Source organism: Platichthys flesus, chromosome 21 (assembly GCF_949316205.1).
Source record: "Platichthys flesus chromosome 21, fPlaFle2.1, whole genome shotgun sequence".
Lineage (NCBI taxonomy): Eukaryota > Metazoa > Chordata > Actinopteri > Pleuronectiformes > Pleuronectidae > Platichthys > Platichthys flesus.
This window is the reverse complement of record NC_084965.1, coordinates 1,573,647-1,597,176: the sequence shown is the minus strand read 5'-3', so window position 1 is coordinate 1,597,176 and position 23,530 is coordinate 1,573,647. Positions and strand designations below refer to the sequence as shown.

General features: G+C 44.9%; 2 protein-coding genes across 2 annotated transcripts; one reads left to right on the top strand and one right to left on the bottom strand.

The window, feature by feature from the left end:
- The first annotated feature begins 256 nt into the window (after positions 1-256).
- On the top strand, positions 257-17,655 carry LOC133932877 (E3 ubiquitin-protein ligase RNF31-like). Its single transcript, XM_062379753.1, has 33 exons — positions 257-442; positions 1,233-1,444; positions 1,675-1,821; positions 2,031-2,186; positions 2,266-2,322; positions 2,524-2,653; positions 2,810-2,965; positions 3,058-3,208; positions 3,489-3,634; positions 3,822-3,964; positions 4,112-4,357; positions 4,437-4,778; positions 5,721-5,906; positions 6,070-6,276; positions 6,530-6,703; positions 6,817-6,915; positions 7,189-7,278; positions 7,389-7,503; positions 7,978-8,090; positions 8,211-8,324; positions 8,810-8,858; positions 8,990-9,086; positions 9,160-9,366; positions 9,440-9,448; positions 11,282-11,330; positions 12,564-12,686; positions 12,784-12,964; positions 13,931-14,067; positions 14,354-14,441; positions 14,599-14,658; positions 14,764-15,153; positions 15,822-15,937; positions 16,048-17,655. The coding sequence occupies exons 2-33, from the start codon at positions 1,238-1,240 to the stop codon at positions 16,216-16,218; spliced, it is 4,656 nt and encodes a 1,551-aa protein (XP_062235737.1). The 5' UTR covers positions 257-442; positions 1,233-1,237; the 3' UTR covers positions 16,219-17,655.
- emc9 (ER membrane protein complex subunit 9) lies at positions 16,764-19,735 on the bottom strand. The gene is made up of 6 exons (XM_062379751.1): positions 19,576-19,735; positions 19,268-19,485; positions 18,684-18,760; positions 18,511-18,580; positions 18,342-18,436; positions 16,764-17,963 (listed from the first exon to the last, which is right to left on the bottom strand). Exons 2-6 carry the CDS (start codon positions 19,460-19,462, stop codon positions 17,783-17,785), a joined length of 618 nt encoding a protein of 205 aa, XP_062235735.1. The 5' UTR covers positions 19,463-19,485; positions 19,576-19,735; the 3' UTR covers positions 16,764-17,782.
- Positions 19,736-23,530: the final 3,795 nt, after the last annotated feature.

Below are 23,530 nucleotides of genomic sequence, written 5' to 3'. Positions count from 1 at the left end.
GTTTAGCCTCTAGTGGCCACTCGGTGAACAGCAGGTTACCCACAGTCCTCCTCCAGATTCAATCCTGTGAAATCCTTAAAACTGCGTGTTAGTCCTGACTGAGTTCGTTAGAAAAACTGTCTTTAAGTTTCTAATTAACTTTTTAATAAACGTTTTGGAGACGACTGCTTTTTAAGCATAGACTGTATATATAGAGTTTTTAAGTAGCTAGAAACCCCCCGCTTTTATTTTGAAACAGGAAGTGGAGCCGGGACGCTAAACGTCAGTGTTGACTTCCGGGTTTGAAGCTAACGCTAGCCGCTGATCTCCAGTCAGTTCCAGCTGAGTGAGGATGAGACTTCAACACCTTTAAAGCACTTTGTCTCTTCTTCTGTCACTGACGGAGGATCAGTCCCTCTCAGTCCGGACGGAACCAGCGCGAGGAGCCGCTCGAACACGTCAGGTACGAAGTGAGGACGATGTCTCCTCAAACTTTCGGTTTCAAACTATCGAGACATGTTGTTGTCAGCTGTGATTTCCGTCTTTACAATGTCACTTTGAGCTCGAGACTCGTGAAAGGGACACATCCGGTTCTTCTGAGGACTCAGGTCCAGCTGCGGAGGAACGTCACGAGGTTTCCTGCTCGTCTTTATCACATCATTCTCACCTGAGGCTGTTTACTGTCCCCGAGGGAAACTGTTATTAACCTGTACTCTCCCCCCCTCGTAGCTTCATGTGCTGATGAATTATACATTAAATATACTTAAATATACTTTGTACCTCATACTGTCAACTGCACCCTGAAGAAATGTCACATTCAGTTTCGTTTTACTTGTTCTGGTTGTTATGTACTTTTTAATTTAAAATAATCCAGACTGGTGCCTTTGTCAATATCTCAAAAAGTACATGATTAACTGACAATATAATTTATAATACTACTAATATTGCTATTGCATAAGAATTGAACGTGATATGAGCACAAGTTAAATTCTGTAAAGTGAAATACTCTTGAGATCTAATTTATTAATATTATAAGGTGTTTTAAAAGTATGTCTTTAAAGCCTCACCCTGGACGACAGAACCTAGAGTGAAGTCAGAGGAAGTTCACTTGAGTTAGGACGCTCTATAGATAACAGCTGGAGGAAGGAAAGCTCTGTGTGCTTTTTGACTTTCTGCATTTGGTATTGAGAATCTCTCTCTTTTTGTGATAAATCATTTAAAAATGAACTCATCATGAAATGTTGTCATTCCAGCGGCGATGAGCAGCAGCAGCTCTCTCCCCGTGCAGATGGACGAGGTCCGGAGGAGAGCTCAGTCCGTCCTGTCCTCCACCGGCGTCGCCCAGGACGTGAAGGCTCACGTCCAGACGATGGCGAGCATCGCTCTGCCGCTGTCGGAGAAGTACCGGCACCTCACAGCCGAGGACATGCTGAGGGAGAACAGCGCCAGCCGCAGCAAGCAGGAGGTCACCATTCCCTCGTTTCAGATCAGGATAACCTACCTGGGAAATTAGTATTGTTTTTTCAAATGTTATAAATAGGAAAATCTTATACCTGAGCACGAGAGGGAAGAAATAACTAACCTGCTGACGTGACTTGAATATTTCTGTTTAGATATAGGTTGACCCTTGACCTTTATGTAAGTGTAGTGACCCTCAGGACTTTACAGACTCAGCAACTTCCATCTCCACAACAGGTTCTGGAGTCTCTGAGCAGACTGGTGAAGGCCTTGGGTATTCTGGAGAAGTACGGCTGTAACCTGACCTTCCCCAACCGGCCCAAGTACTGGAGGAGCGTCAAGCACAACAACCCGGTGTTCAGAACCACGGTGGACGCCATCAAGGTGAGAGGAACCTGACAAGGTCAATAGTTCTGCCTGAGTGGAGATCTTCCTAAATATGCAGGAAATGTTCAATGTCATTTTGTTTTTAAAGCTGCTTTGATTCAGATTTTGTGCAGAAATGAACATTTAAAAAGAATTACGTGAAATGATAAAGTCAGTGGTGTGTATATGGTTCAACCAGCTCTTTGAACAAAGCTCTCCTTTCACAGGGAGGCCGCAGAGTCCTCTTCCTCTACGGTTACACCAATCAGCAAATCGATGGCCTCAGTTTTCCGGATGAAGTCGTACAACCAGATGCTGAAAAAGTTGCCGCAGTGACGCTGGAGGTCATGACCTTACGCACCGAGGTGGACATGATCGTTAAGGTTTGTGTCTGAGCGCTGTCAATCATCCCACTGCTCTAAATTCTATAAGTGATTCACCATCTTCCATTTGTTTGTTCAGGGAACCCATCCTCACCTAGAGCACTTCAAAGATATCTTCCCATTTCTCGAGCAGCAGGTCTGTACAAACATTACAAACTTCATTTCTGTTACTTAAAGTTTACATTACCCTTCATCTACGTCTTCATCTACTATGAATCAGTGTTTTACTTCACAACACACGATTTAATCAGTTTAAATTTAAATTTTTCACTATTTATTTCCAAACTTTTACACATTTAGCGTGAAAAAACCCTTCACTGTGAATCTGTCTCTTTAGGAATCGGTGGTGAATGACTTGGTGGTTATTCCGCCTGTGGAGGAGCAGCCGGGAGACAAACCACAAGTCCTCTCTCCTTCACCCAAACCTGCCCCGGGCCCCGTGGCACTGCCCCTGCAGCCCTCAGCTGGTGAGCTGCTGCCAAACCAGAGAAACGAAAAGTGAAACCCAATCAAAATCCGGCTTAGATGCTCGTTTATCCTTCATTTGTACCAGTAACATTGAATTTTGTTCCCAGAGGCAACAGATAAGTGTCTTTTACATCATTTGTTGTTTGTGTGTCCAGGATCTCTCGCAGCTTGTAATGTGTGTGGTAAACCCTCGTCACTGGTTTGCTCCTCATGTGACAGTCGGGCCTTCTGTGACGCATGTGACGGGCTCTTTCATCGCCACCCGACCAGAGCCGCTCACAAGAGAGACAAAATACAGAAAAGCAAACTGGGTATGCCTCATCACCACCGGCCTTAAATCAGAAGTAGAGTTATATTTTAACTTGTATGGTGTTAATGGTGTGTGTGTGTTTGTTCCCCACAGAGACCTGTGGTATCTGTGGTGTCTCCACTGTCCAGTCCCAGTGCTCCACCTGTAACCAGAGGTTGTGTCTGAACTGTGACAAACTGTTTCACTCGCACCCCGACCGCAAAGGACACAACCGGTCCGTCCTCGCTGCAGCCAAAACAGCCAGGTGAGGATCTTAAACATTAGAGTTTATTGACAGAAATATAAGTGAATGATATATGTGCTCCTAAGCAAGAAGCCAAATTAAGAACTCCATGGAAGCCTAATGTTTTAAACTCTAATTGTTTTATTTAATGCTTAATTCTTACTGTGTAACTTCCTTTGTTCAAGTCAACATGTGTTCAGGTTGTCTCTCTCTGCCACTGCAGAATAAAACAAACGTCTCTTATTGAAACAAAGGCTCCACGACACCCTGGATGTGATTTCTTTCTTCTGTCCTCTTTCAGTCTGTCTCTGTCTCCTTGGGCGTGTGCACACTGCACCACGGTGAACGAGATGCGAGCTGTTCTCTGCTCGACCTGCGAACGGCCTCGACTCTCCACGGCTGCATCCTCGGCTCAGGACAGTCCGGTTCCCACCTCACCAAACACCGGTGAGACGAAATAACAATAGACTTCAATAATACAGCACGTCATTAATTCAAGTTACAAACTGTGCACTTAATGAGGGAAAATATTAAAACACTTTAGCACTGCAATAATATTAAATTATGTTGACAACACAATAAAATAAGAATGAAGACAGAAGGATAAATACTAGAATTGTGTTCCTTCCCTCAGAGTGGCAGTGTAAGAGCTGCACTGTTATGAATCAAGGCAGCAGCATCCTGTGTGAGGTGTGTGAGCGCCCTCGTCTGGCCACTCGCCCGCCTGTCGCCCCGCTCCTGTCCAGCTCTGGATCTCAGTCTGATATCAACACAAAGGTTTGTCTCCCTGTCACTGTACTCCCTGCTCGGGTACTTAATACTGTACGAGCAGGTAAACAGCAGATTGTGATCCATGCTGCAAAAACAGTTTGAACGATGAACAACTGGTAATATATTTGTCTTTCTTTTCTTTCTCCTTCCCAGTGGACGTGTCAGTTCTGCACCTATGTGAACACCAAGCCCACTGGGGTCTGTGAGATGTGCAGCCTGCCGTGTAAAGACTCTTCTGGCGACTCGGTGCCTCAGTCTCTTCAGCAGCCGCCGTCCATCAGTAAGGATCAAACTCAGCCTGCGGCCGTGAAGCCGACGGCGAGTCCCAGAGTGAACCTGGAGCTGAAGAGACAAAAGATGATGAGGGAGGACGGACTCAGCCTCATCAACCAGATCAGGGTCAGTCTTCATCCGAACGATGGGTGACAACAAATCTAACACAGAATAATTCATAATAATAAACCCTCCTCCATCTTAGGAAGCAGAAAAACAAGATGTCAGCCCGGAGGAGGTGTACGCGGCCCTGTGCGTGTGCGGCGGCAGCAACGTCAACCCCTGTGATTGGCTGACGTCAGAGCTGCCACACCTGCTGGATGAAATCTGCGCTATGGCGGCGTCCGTCCAGCTGAACCGAAAGACCGGGGATTCTGGGATACAAGCCGTGGTGGACAGAGACAGAGAGGAGTCGGCGGAGAGCGAACCCAGCGCCACAGTCGAAGATGTGAAGCTGTCCAGAGCCGAGGCGAAGCTGGCGTGGTTAGCGGCGGGAGGAAACACCGACAGAGCCGTGACGCAGCTGCTGAGGGACCGACAGGCCAAGGTGGGAAAATGAATCTGTCCAACCAGACTCCTCCAGAAACAGAACAAGGTGTCAAGCAGCTCTATGCAACTTCCCTTTACCCTGAACCAGCAGCTGGTTTAACACCAGGTCAAATGTTTGGTGAGTGTGAACAAGGAGAAAGTTTCCTCCTCCACTCCCTGAACGTCTGTTCTCTGTAATTCTGGTGAGTGGGTTCCATCTCCTGTGAGAAGAACTGACCTGAGAACTGAGAGTCTCAGCTTCAACAATCAGCTCCAGTTGAAGAGTGAAGCTGAACTGAGATCAGTTAAAATACACTCTGAAGTGTCTGTGGTGAGGTTGATCAGAGGCTTTCTACAGCTGAGATACCTTCTGGTGAGAAAACAGGACGTCTCCTGAGTCGCTCCCACTTCCTGACCTTGAACAGATAAATCAGAACAAAGAAGGTTCTGTGGAGCGTGGGGGGGGGGAGCCTGGTACGACCATCTCCACCGTGGTTGATGATCAGAGCCTGACACGAAGAAGAAGAAGAACCACATCCACGAGTTAGAAAGAAGTTACACGGGGGGGGGGGGCGGAACCACAGCGTTACATACATGTGGTTTCGGTGTTAAAACAGTTGTGTGTCACATAGAGATTAGCACGCTGACTTATCAATGTCTCCAGAGCCTGAACAATATTATGAGATGAGCTTTTCACAGACACATATCAGACTTATGTTTTCTGATATGAAATCAGTTCATTTGCAGAATAAGTAGACCTTTTGTTTACAGGTTACGAAATAAAATGTCCCCCTTGGCATAGAGTCCTGTGGTTTACAACAGTTTCTGCGGTGTTCTGTGATTTAGTGAGAGACTTCCTGATCGAGGGTTTAAGAGGTTTACCACCTAGATTCCAGCGTATTAGACACTTCCTGTATCACATCTGTAAACATCTCCCTGAGCGTCTCCTTCTTGTGTCCAGATGAGGGAGCTCCACTCTCTGGGCTTCAGGGATGTGACCCAGTGTGAGGAGGCTCTGCGGCTGAGTGGAGGTGAGGTCAAAGGGGCTTTGTCTCTGCTCCAGCGCCCCCTACTGGAGCCTTTCCACCAGCGTATCTGGACCACCCAGCTCGAGCCGCCGATCGATCCCCAGAACCCGGACAAACAGGTCGGTGTGCGGCGAATTACAGACGTCAACGATTTGAATATTCAAATCTTGTACGTGTGCTGACGTGAAAACGTGTTATGTACTGAAAGAGACAAACATTCCTTCACATCGGGGGTGTGGTGTTTAATGCACCTTCTTTAACCCCTTGTTGTCCTCCCCTCAGAGGATGTGCAGGCGTCTGCTGGCGTTGTACGACCTGCCCAGCTGGGGGCGCTGTGAGCTGGTGCTGGCCTTGCTTCAAGAGCCCGATGTCACCTACTCCCTGGAGGACGTGGTCCAAGCTGTGAAGGAGTCACATGACAAGGACTTCATCAGGCGGCTCCTCAAGAACGAGTGTCCGTGCTGCCTGTGCATCTTCCCTCGGTGCAAGGTGAGTCCGTGACGGGACGTTCACATGAACCTGTGTCTGGAAAGTTCTTTAGCTGAAGCACGTTGTGTTTCTGTACATTTAAGACTTTGATTGAAGATCAGGTTCCTCTGTTATTAAAGTTTTATGCAGAAACCAAGTTATTAGAATTTGTCTCGCCCCTGTATTATTTTAAACGATATCCGACTTCTGTAGCTTTGCTCTCATCTGCGGGGGGGGTTCATCATTTCCTCCACATCTGTTTCTTCTTTTCCAGATGCAGTCCCTGACCTCCTGTCAGTGCTCGGTGTGTCACGAGTGTTTCGGTCAGCACTTTACTGTGGCTGTGAGAGATAAACACATCAGAGACATGGTGTGTCCCGTCTGTGGAGAGCCCGACATCAATGTCCCCGAGCAACTGGACAGCTACTTCTCCACACTGGACATACAGGTGAGCCGAGGAAGACGAGCATCTCTGTACTGAGTATGTTCAGAAAGATACTGGTATACAAATGTACAGAATATATTTCTTATAATGGTTTTAACAACATTTTGTCTCTGCAGCTGCGCGACTGTCTGGAGCCTGAAGTCTACGATCTGTTTCATAAAAAGTTGACGGAGCACGCTCTCATGAAAGATCCAAAGTTCCTCTGGTGTTGTCACGTGAGTTCATGATTTGTTAGTCAAAAGTCATAAACATCCTTATAAATAGACTCTTATCTGAAACACAAACAAATATTGTACGTGTACATGTCATTAAACCATTTTTATAATAGAAATATGAAAATAAAAACTGTTTCATTCTGGAATTTTTCTTTTTATGGCTAGAAAAACAAAAATGTATTAAATAATTGGAGAATAAAACGTACATATGAACATGTGTGTGAATAATTTAAATGAATGTGAATAATAACCTCATCTGTTTAATTGTGTCAGTGCATCTCTGGGTTCATCAACGATGGAGACCAGCTGAAGGTCACATGTCCGTCATGCCGCAAAAGCTTTTGTACCCAGTGCAAGAAACCTGTGAGTATGAGTTCGGTTTGTTATCATTTTTCATCCCATTTAGCAGCTGATGTTTGATTAAAAGTTCCTCTGGCACAGACCGTTGACCCTGTCTCTCTCTCTGGGGTCAGTGGGAGCCTCAGCACCAGAACCTGTCCTGTGAGCAGTTCCAGCAGTGGAAGAGGGAGAACGACCCCGAGTACCAGAGGCAGGGCCTGGCCGGCTACCTGAGAGACAACGGCATCAGTGAGTCGCTGCCAACTCAACTTTACCTTCAACCACGAGATTCACTTCAGTACTTTTACCTCCTGACTCGTACTTTCATTTGAAACCTTCCACTCTTACTGGGATGATTTACTCATTTATCATCCTGAGTGTTTGTCTGACTGGTTTTTATGAGCTGATCCTGATACAAAGAAAAGGAAGTTAAAAAGTGGATGTTGTTTTCTCATGGTGGAAGCAACAGGCTGTTGGAGCTGTCATTGTTTTGTCATTCTATGTCGTGATAACTTTAACGTTTGAAACTTTTGCTTATTTTGAAAGCTAGACTTCTTCTTGTAATGGTTGTTGTAGAGAGATATTCCTACTTTTAGATTAGTGAATCTGTGTGTTCATACTCTGCAGATGTTCATCCAGGCCTTCTGACCCCAGCTTTCTGATTCAACTCAAGCTTTTAGTATTTCATTAACAGGACAAACATTTGTCTGTGGTCTCTTGCAGCCTGTCCTCACTGCAGGTTCCAGTACGACCTGACCAAAGGCGGCTGCATGCACTTCTGCTGCTCCCAGTGCAGGTACCAGTTCTGCAGCGGCTGCAACAACCCGTACCACAAGGTGAGATGGATGCACATCGGCAAAGTCTCACAGTTGGAGTCAAAAATCCATCTTTTGTGGACAGGAAGCAGACTTTTCAAGTTCTGGGCCTCATCAGTATTTGTTCTGTGTGTCGTGCAGACGGGATGTAAGACGCCTCAGTGCAGTATCCCCGGTCTACATGCACATCACCCCCGAGACTGTCTCTTCTATCTGAGAGACTGGGAACCACCGAGGCTCCAGGCCCTGCTGCAGGTGACGGTGCTGCTCATGGTTGACGTCATAATGCCAAAGAAAATTCCCCTTAGCCACTCATTCAAATAGCTCGTTTACATCAGTCTGAAAGCATAAATCTTCTATTAGTTATCGTGTGTATGAAATCAGGAAATTCTCTAGTTTTGTTTGGGACCTTCTGGTGGTTCTGACTTTCTTTGTAGAACATCTCAGCTTTCACTTGATGACATAAGAGTTAACTTACTTTAAAAATATATATTTTTAATTTCCTTACAACATCAGCTCCAGTTGGAAACTCTCTCCTTCCTGAATTCTACATCTCTAGAATAAACATGAGATCAGTAGAAAATGTATTGTGTTGTTAATTAAAGCATCATCAGTGTGTTAATATCAACAGTTGTGTAGCTATCCCTGATCATGTGTCCTGTTGAAGTGAACTCTCCACTCTGACCCATTCACTCACAAACCTGTTATTAGAATTCATAGATTTGTGTTTCCACTTCCAGAGGAGCGGAGTGGAGTTCAACACGGATCCTTCCACTGGAACTCAAAGTGGTACAACATCTGTGTTCTACTCGTCTTGTCTGGAGACAGTTCTCATTGTTTAACACAAAAATACACAAAGTACAGTAAACTTTGTTGAGGAGGAATCCGTGTTGAACTTGTTTCTCTCGTCTCTGAACCAGACACTTGTGGAGTGATGGAGCAGAAAGATGAAGGAGCTGAACACAGCGATTCACCGTGTGGCCTCAAAACACAGCCGGGACAAGCCGGGCTCTGCGAGTGAGTGTCCTTCCTTCTCTCTCTCTCTTTATCTCTCTATCTATTTAATCATTTATCACCTCCCTTGCTTCAGGAGACACTACCGTGAGTACCTGGTGAGTCTGATCAACGCTCACTCGGTGGACCCGGCTCTGCAGTACGACACCGCGGAGCTGGTTCGAGCCTGTGAGCGATACCGGGTGGACGTGCAGCGAGGAGAGAGCGAGGACGACAACACGTTCCACGCTCGGCTGCTGCAGGTGAGGCGCTCAGAGTCCACGTCACATTTAACGAGCCGCACGTCACATCTGACTGTGGAGCTTTGAAAGGCCCATTTTAATTGTCTGGTAATTAATGTGATATTTATGTTGGAGGCCCTGTGAGTTGTTTGGTTGTGGTTCCACATGTTAACACTTGGCTACAAATATGTTGCACAACAATAGGATCTAATTTCGGGGGTTGTGACACATGCACATCGTGACACATGCATGACGGAGTGAGACGTGTTGTTTCGATGTCACAGCATTCTTTTAAATAAGACTGGTTTGACTCAACAAACCAGCAGCAGAGATCCTCAGTGGTTTCCATGAAGGCAGCTTGTCCGATGTTCTCTTCATAAATTCCAGACACTAAATTTAGCCGAGGAGCTTGATAACATTTCAATCACGGTTCCAGAAATAGAAATTCCACCTGGCTGGTTGCCTTTCAAATTTAAATCTCTCACCTCTTTTCAAAAGTGCTCAACATTATACACTTTTTAATGGTTGTACTGGTGCCGCGGAAAACAAATGAATCATCTTGATCTCGTTGACTAAGTAAGATTGGTGTTTTTGTTCCCTGACAGAACCTGAGTGAGGTTCCTCTCGGAGAAAAGGTTCCACGCAACAAATGAAGATTCTCCTCAGCGCCTCAGTGCCGGGCTCCGGGAAGAAAGATCTGAAAGTCAGACTGTTGACGAACGAGAGGTTGAATCATCTGCAGAGAACTTCGAGTCGTCATTCGGCGAATCACGAGTCCGATTTCTGTCGTTTCTGCTGTTTTCTATAAATCTATATATTTTTTCCCTCGTTGATCATAAAGAGAAAATTGTTTTTGAATAAGAAACAATTCTTGGTTAACTTCTCCTGATTCTCGTCGGGTCTTTAAAATGTTGGAACTTCATCTCAGGTCGTGTGATGCTTGATGTAAACTTTACAAAAACTTTAAAACGAATGTATCTGTGTTTTATTCGAATATTATAAGAATCTGATTTATTTTATGCACATAATGTACGTTAACATTTATATATCTGAACAGGGGAAAGGTATTCTGAAGAATTATATATACAAATATTATTATTCACTGTCTGGAGGGTTTTAATGTTCTCTATTAACGATGAATGACTCAAGCTCAAATAAACTATATGACTATTTTAAAATGAGGATATACTCGCTCACAGTTTTTTGTCTCAGTTGAGAGATTTTGTCGTTATACACTTTTCAATCTTTTTGGCACGAAATGAACAAATTGTGAAGACATTTACTCAGATAATGTACTTAAGTTTAATTTAGAGGTACTTTATTTTACTGAAATATTTTCTTTTCATTGTACTTTATACTTTTACTCCACTACAGTTAAGAAGGCAAATGTACTTTTACTGTCCGACATCTAACACTGTTAATTAAATTAATAAGATTCATTTATAATTTAATGGGAAACTCTAATTTTAAAACTCAAAGTATCGGACCAACCAGGAGAAGTTGATGAATCCTAATCTGTGTGAGGAACAGTTTAAATGTGGAGTTTAAACATGTCCAAACATAACCCAGTTTAATACACAGTATGAGTTCAGTGTGTATATAAATATATATATAGATGTAAAAGAAGCTGCTTAGTATAAGACAATTTGTCATGAAGGACTTATTGAGAAAGGCTGAGATTAAATACATTTGTACTTTGAATATGTAGATTAAATCATTAAGTGTTTGTAAATAATCCTTTTTTAACACGTTTACATAATTTCTCTTTTTCATTCACACGTTCTAAATAAATCAATCAAATGAATGAATCGTATTTTTGTGACATTTTGGGAAACTTTGAGCTGAGAACGTGAAAAACAGAAAATAAACCAACTCCACTTTGAGTGTAAAGCAGTGTCTCCGCGCGTTGTCGCCCCCTGGCGGCGCTGGAGCACGCCGCTTCCACTAAGTCACGTGACTTCTGAGAAAGGGAGCGAGCTGCTTCGGTGCACTGATCCGCTGCAGAGCGTCTGAGAGGCGGCTACAGGCAGAGCGTGTGTCCGCTGCTCCGAGGGAACCGCAGGTAAACTCCATGTTTGTGTCTGTTCTCCAGAACCGAACCGGATCCTGGTTGTGTGTTTGTGTTTCTCAGGATCCGCAGCGACTCGAGGACTCACGCGTTTCTCTCTGTTTAGTCTCTTTTCATTCACTTGTTTATTCTTCTCCTTGTTTATTGTCACTCGTTGTTTATTTTCAAAAACAGTCACGATAACAAACGTGTGAAGTGTAAATATGGGTCTGGACGTGTAGCTGCTGACTTCCTGTTTGTGTTTGTGTGTTTGTGTTAAAGAAGTAAAGCTGCGGGACTCGAACCAGACTCCGTTGAAAAAACATTTTAGATCTGTTATAGCGTGGGCGTTTATCTGGGGGGGGGGGGGGGGGGGTCGTCATGTCATTAAGTCGCTATTTGACCTTTTTAATTATTTCTATAATCTCATTGTTGTTTGTTCGGACACTTTAATGAAGAACGTGTTATTCGCGTGTTATAGTGAGAACGTGTTGGTTTCCGGTTTGTTTCATTTTGTGTTGTTTTTGTTTTCAGATTAAGAATCATGGCCGCAGGAAGAATGCGCTGCACGCGACGACTGAGATCCTGGATGATCGAACAGGTGAGTGTGTGTGTGTGTGAGAAAGAGAGAGCGAGAGAGCGATAGAGGGGAGTATGAGTGTGTGTGTGTGTGTGCGTGAGGGAGAGAGAGGTTGTGTGTGTGTGTCTGTGTGTGTGTGAGGAGGAAGGGAGGGAGAAGGAAAAGGGAAACCAGGAGATAAACATCAACACAGCCTAATTTCAAAGGAGGTTCCACAGGAAGCTCGTTCTCTCCTCATCATGTTCATCAGAAACCAGACGACACGTTTGAAAACTTTTAAAACTTATAAATCCGGTTGAGTTTGATTGACAGGTTCTGAATGTTGTATAAAACCAAAGAGATTCTATTTACATAAAATGATGGAAAATTTAAAATCTGATTGAATATTTTAAATTTTAAGGAATATTTAGTAACTGGCGATCATTTATTTTGTCGACTGATTGATTGAAAGTCTATTTCTACCTATAGATTAATCAGCTGATCATTTCCACGCCAGGTTCCTGATATTAATACGTTTTGAATCGTTTGTTTTCATCTCTTGATTGTTTTACTCGTGGGTTTAGTTTCCCCTGAGTCCTGTCTGCAGGCGTCTCCTCCGGGTTGTAAACAGTGTGTGTTTCTGAACTCTTCAGGTCAGCAGTGGGAAGTACTCGGGGCTGGAGTGGGACGACGAGGCCAAGACCATGTTCCGCATCCCGTGGAAACACGCCGGGAAGCAGGACTTCCGCAAAGACGAGGACGCCGCCATCTTTAAGGTCAGCCTGCCCTTCTGGGTCAAAACCATCCGTCCTCTCTAACCAGACTTCTGTGGAGCAGCCGGACTTGAACCCACGTGTCCTCTCATGTCCGCAGGCGTGGGCCGAGTTCAAGGGGAAGCTGACGGACGGCGGTCAGGACAACCCGGCCATCTGGAAGACGCGTCTGCGCTGCGCCCTCAACAAGAGCCCGGAGTTCGAGGAGGTGATGGAGCGGGGGCAGCTGGACATCTCCGAGCCCTACAAGGTCTACCGCCTGGTGCCCTTCAGCGAGCAGGGTGAGAGGAGCCACTCAGAGAACCTGAGGTCCCACCGCAGCCTCAGAGCCATGTTCTCCATCTCCTGCAAACAGAAAACATTCTTTAATATAATATTAACATTGAATGTATTTTATAATATATACCAGAGGTTTAGAACAAGAAGAACAAGTAGTTAAAGTCTCACTTTCCATCGTTTAACAAAGAGGTTTTCTGAATAATCAAGTTGTGTCATCACAGATAACGAATCTGTTTTGATAACAGAAGAATCACTTATTGATTATTTATTGATTAAATAATATTCTCCGTTTTCAGCTTCTCACATTGGAGCTGATGTTTTTTCCTCGTACATCATTTTAAAATAATCAGAGCAAAGTCAGGATGAGGCTGAGGAACCTGTTATTTTCAGAATGAGTCAATATCACATGTGACTTATGTAATATGGTGTTTGATCAGACTGGTTGATCACATTGGTTCTCATGAAAGAACGTAAGAAGCTTTTCAGTTTCTAATAACAAGACTCATTAACATGATTCATTTTTTCTAATGTTCTGGTTCGATTACATAACTTAACTTTCTTATGTTTTCTCCATTACTTAGATTTAAGATTCTCCTGAAGTTGTTTTTGACTTCCCTGATTTGAACCCGTTGCCCTGAACGTCTCATTCACTTCACTTTACAGCAGCTGCAGATAAACCTGCTGAGCTGTCGCGTGTTGGCTCACTGAGAGAAAAGGTCAAAGTTCAATCACCACGATTTCAATCCACTTTATTAAAAATCACCTCGTTCTCAGCGTCTCTGTGTGTTTGAGTCATGAACTCAGAGTGGGACAGATCCAGCAGAGACATGAGTCAACACTGAGATCAGAGTTCAACCCGCCCAGCAACACAAACAGCTGTGTGTCTTTCATCCTCGTGTGTGTGTAACTCTTTCAAGTGTTTTGTTGTTTGCAGAAGTTTTGAACGGTTTGTTTTGTCGTCTTTTCAGGTTTGTCGCTTCCTGAAGAGAAAAGCAGAAAGAAAAGCAGCAGGAAGTCGAAGAGGAGGAGCAGCGAGTTCGAGAGCGACGAAGAGGACGATGTTCACGTCAAGCAGATAAAGACGGAGGAGGTCTCGTCTCAGATGGTGAGTCACTCACACTCTCCTGTCTGTGTCTCACGCCCCCTGGTGTCCAGAGGCGTTAACACAACCAGTCATCTGTTTCAAACTGGATTATTACTGGACTTCTGCAGCCATGAAGCTCACACACGGCTGAATGAACTGATAATTCAAATGTTGTATGAACCTGTTCACTGGTGAAGTAACGACATGACACAAACATCCTGTCCCCCGAGTGTCTCTAAACATCTGTCTCTCTCTCTCCCCCCCCCCCCCCCCCCCCCCCCCCCCCCGCTGTCTTCCTGCTTCTCAGTGTGACCACAAGGTTCTGCCTCAGAGCGACGTCCTGGTCCCGACCGACGAGCCCGTCCAGCACAGCACCGTCACCATCCAGAGAGACGGTGAGTTCCACCTGAAGGTTCTGGAGCTTCTGCATGAGAAACACTTTGAGTTCACGTCTGAAAACAGCTGGACAGCGTTAACACATCTGGACGCTGCTCACCTCACCTCATAGAATCTGAATCTGAATCTCAAAGTCCTTCTATCTTCTGTGTGCAGTGGTGGACGAGATCCAGGTGGATGTCCGGTATGAGGAGAACGTTCCTGCTTCACATGAAGGTGAAGAACTGAAAAAGTGCAGCTGCTGTGAAATGCTGGACAGTTTTGTGAGTGTGAGTCTTTTGTTTTGGGAGTAAAAGCATCATCTTGTGTTTGTGTGTCCAGGCGACTCCATCAACGTGGCGCTTCACTACTTAGGGAAGGAGGTTCTCCAATGCCAGATCCTGGGCTCTGATGTCCGGATCACCTACCTCCCTTCCTCCCTCGTTCCCCCGACGCCCTCCAACGTCCTGAAGGGCCGGTTCCCACGCATCCCTCTGCCGGAGCCGCCCTCCACGCTGTCGGCCGGCCCCGAGCTGCAGGCGCTGCAAACCCTGCTGCCCTTCATGGAGAAGGGGGTGGTGCTGACCTCCACGGAGCAGGGGGTGTACGGCAAGAGGTACTGCCAGGGGCGGGTCTTCTGGACGGGGCCGCACTCGACCACGGGGGGGGCGCACAAGATGGAGAGAGACTCTGAGCCGGTGCTGCTCTTCAGCAGAGACGCCTTCAAGCAACGTGAGTGATCTCAGCATCAGAACCAAGAGAGGAGAAGATCCACTGGTTCTTTACAGCTGATCGGGATCTTACATCAGAGCAGGAACCAGTCAGAGCTGGAACCAGTCAGAGCAGGGACCAATCAGAGCAGGGACCAGTCAGAACAGGAACCAATCGGAGCAGGGACCAATCAGAGCAGGGACCAATCAGAGCAGGGACCAATCAGAGCAGACTAAGCTTTTAGGGCCAAGAGCTAACTTTTGGGTTTCACAGGGAAACAGTGAGCGGCCAGTTTCAGAACGACTCTGGTTCCAGATGTAAAATTCTCTAGAAATAAATAAGAGTGGAACTAAACATCCCATAAACCGCTAGAAAGAGAAATCATGGTCACACTGTGGTAAACGTGAAGTGACGCTGGGTAGTGTGGCTTCTAGAGCTGATCATCAAAGCTTTTTTACTTCTGGAACCAAAATGTTGAACTTTATTTTCTATATTAATTCTTAAATTGTTTGTATATAAAATTCTAAACCCTAGATCATTCTAACATAGGGTAAAAGAGTCGAGAAGATAAATCAGAGAAACTTTCTTACAATAATCGATGCTCAGCTTTAAATCTACAGATGTTTTGATCACAGCAACTTATTCATCATTGTTGTATTAACGTCAGTGTTTGTGTCCCGGTGGTTCAGAGCTGGATCCTTTCTGCTCGACCGGAGGAGACCCGCCTCAGTGCGGCTTCACTCTGTGTTTCGGAGAAGAGTTGAGTGACAGCGACGATCCGTCTGAGAAGCTCATCATCGCTCAGGTGAGGATCCTCCACACGTCACGTTTCAATTCAACACATCTGACTTTTAGAGACTGACCAGAGCAGCACAGTAAGGACAGAGCGTTGATTCCTGCTCCTCTCTGCTGCAGGTCACGCTGCCGTGGGCGGAGCAGCAGGTGCAGAACGCTCGCACCTTCTGCAACTCCATCAACTTCTTCAAGTCTCTGGCCAGTCAGTCGCCGCTGGGAGAGATCACCCTGAACCTGGTGGCCGTGCCTTCGCCCACGACGCCCGAGACGATCATGTGGGCGACGCTCTGAACGCACCAGGCGGCGTGAGGGCTTCATTCCACAAACGAGACACAATCCCCCAGGTGGTCGCCTGGAAGCACTACACGAAACTGAGAGGTCGTCTTCCCTCTTTAAATAATGTGACTCTGTTATTGTCATTTAACCCAAGCCAGTGGTTCCCAACTGGAAGACCAGGACTCCCACAACGTTCCACCACATCACTTTGTGTTTGTTGACCAGACCTTTTTTTATTCTAATGAAACAAAGAAACTTTGTTTGACCTTGTTCCCAGTGTACACGCAGAGGTCAAAGGTTGGGAACCACAGCTTTTTCAAACTTATAATTGTGTTTAAACTATAGCACTATAGAAACCTTGTGAAATATTATTTTACTATTAACAATAAAAAAGGGAAACATAGCTGAAGCAGTGATATTAATCAAAAGTAGTTCAGTAGAGCAGTAGTGGGAAGAAAATGCATATTACTATTTTTATCTTACCACAAAGTCTCTTCATCTAAAACACAAACTTCAGTTGTTTTTGTTGTGAAACACAGACGTGAGTAAACACAAGTAGCTCGACTGTCGTCCTTTAATAAAGTTTCACTGTTGATGAAACAGGCAGAAAAAAGCAGCCTACATTTCAGTGCATTTTAGGAGTTATTGTTATTACTACGTTAATATTATAAAGGAGTGAAACTTGATCATAGTGTTTTAAAAGTTGCACTGAACTCTGACATGGTTCAGACATTTTTAAGGTTTACCGTCAGTGTCTGTTCTGACGGCTTCTGGATAACAAGCGATCAGAAAACATGTTGAAGTGAAGACGTCTGCCCTGCGGGGAAACCAGTCTGTTGAAGCTCAGAGTTGAGAAACGGGGAAAGGTCACATCCTGTGTGGCACGTTTCCTCTTTCAAACCACGCGACACGCTTTCCAAACTTCACATTAGAAAAGAAACTCTGCAAGATGCCAAAGGCAGCGACCCAGTGAGTCACAGAAAAATGTTTGAAATTTCAAGACGTCACTTAACAGGAGTTTAGAGGAGGCGTGGGCCGCATGATGCTAGATGCTCAGTTCATTAGGAACACGTAGCTGAAACTAATCCAGTTCGATTCAGACGTTCATGAAGGTTCGACCTGAATCATCACCTGCTTCTCACATTTCTGAGCTTCAAAAGACCCAACCTGCTGCAGGACTTTCCTACTGTAACGTGTTTATCATATTTTGTCTAGCTCTGCCGCTTCATGTTCATATCTGTGGGAATAGCAATGTGGATTTCTCCTTCAGATCAGCAGGTCTGGACCACAAGGCATAGTCTGACAGGAGGGGGGGGGGGGGGGTGGGGTGGGAGAAGGATTACACACAGATCATCTATCGATCTATAAACATTTTCTTACTCAAGCTTGTTCTATGTCATGTCTCTGTTCAGTTGACAAAAAGCATTACAAATAAACGTCTTCCTAAACTCTGGTGTTGAACATGTGCTGTTTTTTCAGGTTATAAAAAAAGAAAAGGAAAATCACATTTGTAAATAAAGAGGACGACGGGTCAGATCATAAATAAATCCGCACTCTGGTAAAAACGGCTGCTTCAGTTCTAGATGTTCCCGTTGGCCGGCGACGCCAGCTCTGCGATCTTGGTGTTCAGTTTCTGATTGGTCCAGTCCTTCGTGATGTCATCCAGGTGACTATCGAAGTCCACCAGCTGCATGTGATCGCCCGCCTCCAGCATCTGACCGGCGATCGCCCGAGTCTCCTCCCACTGCCGCAGCATTATCCTGGACCACACGGGACATCAGTGTTAATACAGCAGGGGAGGGGGGGGCAGACAGATGTAACGATGTGTTGATTCAAAGTTTCTGCAGGTTTCAACAAGATCGATTTAAGAAGTATTGAGACCATATGAATAAAGCTCAAGACCCATGTGAAGTGGGAAAGATTTGAAAATCCAGAGTCGCAGGATCACAAATTAGATCAGACCATCGACTCCATGAGCAGCAGCTTCCTGTGAAGTTTCTAACAAGTGTTGATCTTGTTTAACGAGTGAAAACCTCAGGAGCCGACATGATGATAAAAAGATCCTGTGAACTTCGTTTTAAAAATTAAAAATAAAAGCGTAAATTGATTTGAACGCCGAGCCAGCAGCTGTTTCTTACGTGTGTTTGTCTTTGAGCAGCCATCTGGAGTCTTTGCGCTCATACATCACGATGGGAGGAACCCGACAGTCTGCAGACATCTTACTACTGTCGAGCTGAGAAATAAAATACAGATATATTCATATGAACTGGGGCAGCAAAGGAATCTAATGGCGTTAAATCCACTTACCATTAACAGAACAGCATTATCGAACTGCTCAGCGATCTTATCGGCGATCTTCATTGCACACGGCGTCGGGCTGTGGGGATGAAAACACCCGACGTTAAAAGAAAAGGTCAAGAAACGGGCTGAACTGACGAAGGGTGAGAGGAAGAGAAGAGAAACCAGGCTGGAGAACTGACCTACTGTCTGTCACACAGGCGTTGGCTTGATAGTATCCCACAATCCTCTGCTGCGTCTGCGAACACCACACGTCCACCTGAAACACACGAGCACCACAGACGTCTTCAAATCGTGTCTGTGCTCGTTAAGACTCATCAACATCCACCCAGCTTCTCACAGTGTGCTCATAGAACACACACGTGGCCACTTCAGGGGATAAACAACAAGTTCTCAGAGAGCCTGAGGCCGAGTTAACAAAGAGAATAAAACAGAATAAACAAAACTCAATTTGTTTTTCTTGTGCATTAAATATATAAGCTAAACAATAACGCAAATCGATGACACACTGGAGTCCGGTGCTCGTGGGTGGTGATGGAACTACACAAAGCATCGAACTGCAACTTCAGCCCTTTGAATCTCTCTCTATTTGAATCTCTCTCTATTTGAATCTTCTCTCTATTTGAATCTCTCTCTATTTGAATCTCTCTCTATTTGAATCTCTCTCTTTGAATCTTCTCTATTTGAATGCGTTTTCCCAACTGGCTGCCCGTCGCCCTCCCTCCGCCCCTGTGCATCGAACCAGTGAGCGGGGGGGGGGGCCCACCTGTGTGAGGGCCAGCTGGGTGATGGGGGCCAGGGGCAGGTGCGCGTGCAGCAGCGGCACGCAGTCCGTCACGCACACAGCGCCCCCTGGCGAGCTGGACGACAGCAGCAGCCCGTTGATGCTGCACCGTGGGAACAGGGACGCGTGCAGGAACATCTTCACGTAGGCCCGACAGGACAGCTCCACTTCCCCCATGACGGCGGCTGGACGAGATGCTCCTGAATGGGGGGGCACAGGAAACACTGCTGTTACACCGGCTGTTAGCATTAGCATGCGAGCTAATGGAGGGCAGCTGGCTTTGATCTCACCTGTTGCTGAATGTGATTAAAAGGTGAAGTTGCAGCTTCCGGAATCAGCAACAGAATAAAGATGTTTAAATGTGTTTACGTGTGTTTTGTTTTTAAATCCTGCTCACGAGCTGCGGATGCTACTGTCGCACTCAGTGGGCTAATAACAACCGTTCTTCCGGTACCGCCCACATGGCTGACATGGAGGGACACGATTGGCCGGGGCGGTGACGTTCTGTCTTTCAATTTGAGCAACAGAGAGTCAATCATTGTATTCGTTAGGCTTCAGGTTCAGTGCAATGCTCTCGTTTGACGGCAGCGCCCTCTAGCGGCGTGGTTGTCGCGTGACGCGATAAAAGTAGGTTAAATTAACTTTTAACATATAAAGTTGGTTTATATTTATATGAACTTCATAGTTACGATCATTAAAACGGGAGCAAACTTCGTTTATATTAAATATAAAGGGTTAATGTTTTTACATTGTTGAATTATGATAATGTAAATTATAAAGTAGTTTATCAATTGTGGAAAAATAGGGTTTAGGTTTATAAATAAGGGATCAAATAGCAATTATACTAAAAAATAGGGGGAAAAGTAAGCTTAAGTTCATATGCAAGTAATACATATAAGTAGGTTAGGTTAATTGATGACTGTCCAATTTGTTTTATATAGTATAGGGATTCAAATTGGCTTTAACATGATACATTTATATAAGGTGTTAAAAGTAAAATTCACAAATCAAGAAAATGTTCCAACAATCACAAAAAAAATTGACATATATTTCAGTTTCAGACTGATGTCTAAGTTTCAGTGAAAACACAGAACAGAAAACCAGTTGATCCAGCAGATGTTTCCATTTTACCAGATCTTTTACCTCCTGCCTAACAAATCCGTGATAAGATGAAAGCATCATAAGTTTCTCTCATCTAGTTTGAAGTCTGTCTTGTTCAGATGTCTTGAAACTCTGCACGAGGTCAGACTGAGGGCTCCATGATCCATTACTTATCCTTATCATCAGCAGTAACCGAGGTTGATCCAGGGAGTTATATAACAACTGAAGGAAAGGTCACACAGAAATAATCACAAACAGTGCAAACGGTTCTCATTAGGGCAGAAGTTACAAGGGTAAAGGACGACATGAGCCAATGTTTAGTAAAGAACTCAAACTCGTCTGATAAGGCAGTATCTGAATATTCATGCTGGTGTTTAACAACATCTCCTCAGATTCTCCTACCAGAACTAATACGTCCTTTAGTAAACAAGAATTAAGAGAACTCTGATATTGTAAATCTTAAAGCTTTAGGGGGGTGTATGTGAAATGGGCTTGATATTTTTTTGTAAAGTTACAGAAGCTCCTTCAACCCACAAGAGACCTCACACACAAGGTATGAAACTCGTGTCTTTCTCACCTGATGGATCTCAGTCCACCTCGGCTGATAAGAACCCCTTTGAGCTACCAGGCTTTTGTTTTCAAAAGATTCTCAACCAATATCAATACACATTAGTTTATTTAAATATATCCATTAATGGCTCAGTTCATATATCCATGCTGTGGTGCCTGAAAGGAAAAAAAAGGTTTTTCAAAATATATTGGAAACTTGAAATCAACCATCTGCAGAGATCAACGTACCCGTCACATGTCCACTCAGTTTGAAGCTGCTCAGGAACTTCAGGCAGCACCCTCTGGGCATCTTGAGCACGCAGCTAGTTTGCAAAGGCAGAGGGCCGTGTGCTCTGCATGAGTGGGAAACCAGTATCGTGTTGCACCTGCTGCAGTGGGTAGCTAAGCTGCTTGCGCTGGTAACGAGGTCGCTTGAATGGGTAGACTGGCAGCTGGGGCACATGAAGCAGTATTTAGCCAAACTAAAATGTAGAATATAACTTAGAAGTTGAACACATCAAATATTAACCTGTGGCACCTGCGATTGCTTGGGCGGGTAAGCAGACAGCTGGGGCACCTGCTGGGGCGGGTACACAGGCATCTGAGGCTGTTGGGGCACTTGCTGGGATTGCTGGGGCTCCTGCAATTTTATATTGGTCAAATATTAATGTAGAACTTAACGTGATAGAAATATTCATAAAAGAAATACTCACCTGCGGCTGCTCTGGTACCTGTGGCTGCATGGGAGGGTAGCCATATTGTTGAGGTAACTGTAACTGAATGGGATGAATATTTTGAAGCACAAGGTCATGTGCTCACTTCAGATGGGGAACTGGGAATCAGTTTTGTGCTGTGGCTTCTTGCCTCGGAGCTCGAGGCATCACCAAGTGGTCCAGTGCTCAATGAAGATCTGTCTCCAGTGTTAAACTTTTTTTTTATAAAGCTAAAGAGATAAAGTAGCTTTATTGTCGATTTCTTAACATGTTCAGAACTTACAAGGAATCGATACGACGGGGGGACTGGAATTTTCTGTGGGCTTGTGTTGTTTGTTGCTTCGAACTGTGCAAAGAAGCTGTTGAGGTCGTTGAGCAGAGAGATGTTGTCGTCGCAGGTCTGTGATGCAGGTTCTTATCTGTGATGGTCTGGATGCCCTGCCACAGGCTGCGTGTGTCTCTGCTGTCCTTGTAGTGTCTGATGATCTTTTTGGAGTAGTCCTTATTTGCTCTTCTGATGCCCCGGGACAGGCTGGCTCTCGTTGTTCTCAGAACAAATTCTATCCCCGGCTCTGAAGGCTTGGTCTCTGGCCCTCAGCAGCCGATGGACAGCTCCTGTCAGCCATGGCTTCTTGTTAGCCCGAGTGATGATGGTCTTTGTGTGGGTCAAATCATCTGTGCATTTGCGGATGTAGGAGAGAACAGTGTCTGTAAGCTCCTCATTGTCTATGTAATTGTTGTGTGTAGCTGCTTGTATCGTATATTCTCGTAAGCCGAGAGGTCAATGATAGTGAAGTTGATGCTGAAGGAATAATTCTCTGCAGACCCAGAACTTTCTTGTACAGTTAAAGTTTATTACACAGAAGTCTTTACAGGTCAGCACGGACTCTAGAAATCCAGAGACAGTCACACGCCAATAGAGAAGCCCGCTTTGCAGGAGTTGAGGCCACATTATATAGAGGTTGCATACGCCCATGACAATCCCATGGTTGTGGTGCATGACTGCATCTGAGCGCATAACATGTAGATGAAACGATGAATTCATAAGGACATGCCTCGTGCTTAATAGACAAAAACCAAAGTTCTATATTTATCCATTAACAGATCAGAGATCATTCCCAAGGGGAATGAACTAACAAGAAATGCACAGATGATTTGCTGAGAATCTGAAGATGAGGGCCACATGCTTAAACATGTGTTTCTGGTTCATACCCAGGTTAAAGGAGGCAGAATATACCACACTGTCTTGAACACATCCCAGTCTGTTGTCACAAGACAGTCCTGAAGAGCACACCTTGATCCATCCGGCCACACTGTAATCTCTTTCCGGACCGGTCTCTCCACTTTCACTCTGGGCATATATGCTGGCATCAGCATAACAGTGATGTGGTCGGAAAGTCCGATGTGGGGAGGGGGGGGGGTGGGGGGGGGGGGTGGCCTTGTATGCTCCTGTGTGTGCCAGTTAAACCTTCAGGAAAGGTTTAACTGGCACATGATCGGGTCCGAGCCTGTAAGCTGTTAAACCAACATCTGAGTCTCTGCATCAAACCAATTGTGCAATTTCACAGATTTACTACACTTACCATCAGCATCCACCTAGAAGAGCCATCCTCTAGACTAGACTAGAGTCTCACCGGATTTCATTTGTTAAAAAAACAAATCAAACAAACATGCATGCATCATAAATAAAAGTATTCATCTGGATTTTAAACCATCAAATTGATTCATGTGTAAATTATTTCCTCTTTTAATCAGTGCGACTGAAGCAGGATGAACAGTCACTGATTCTAATGTCAGCACTACATCGTTTTTAGTTTTAATATTACAAAATAAAGTACAGCATTTTAATTATAATATCCAGGCATAAATTAACAAATTTGAA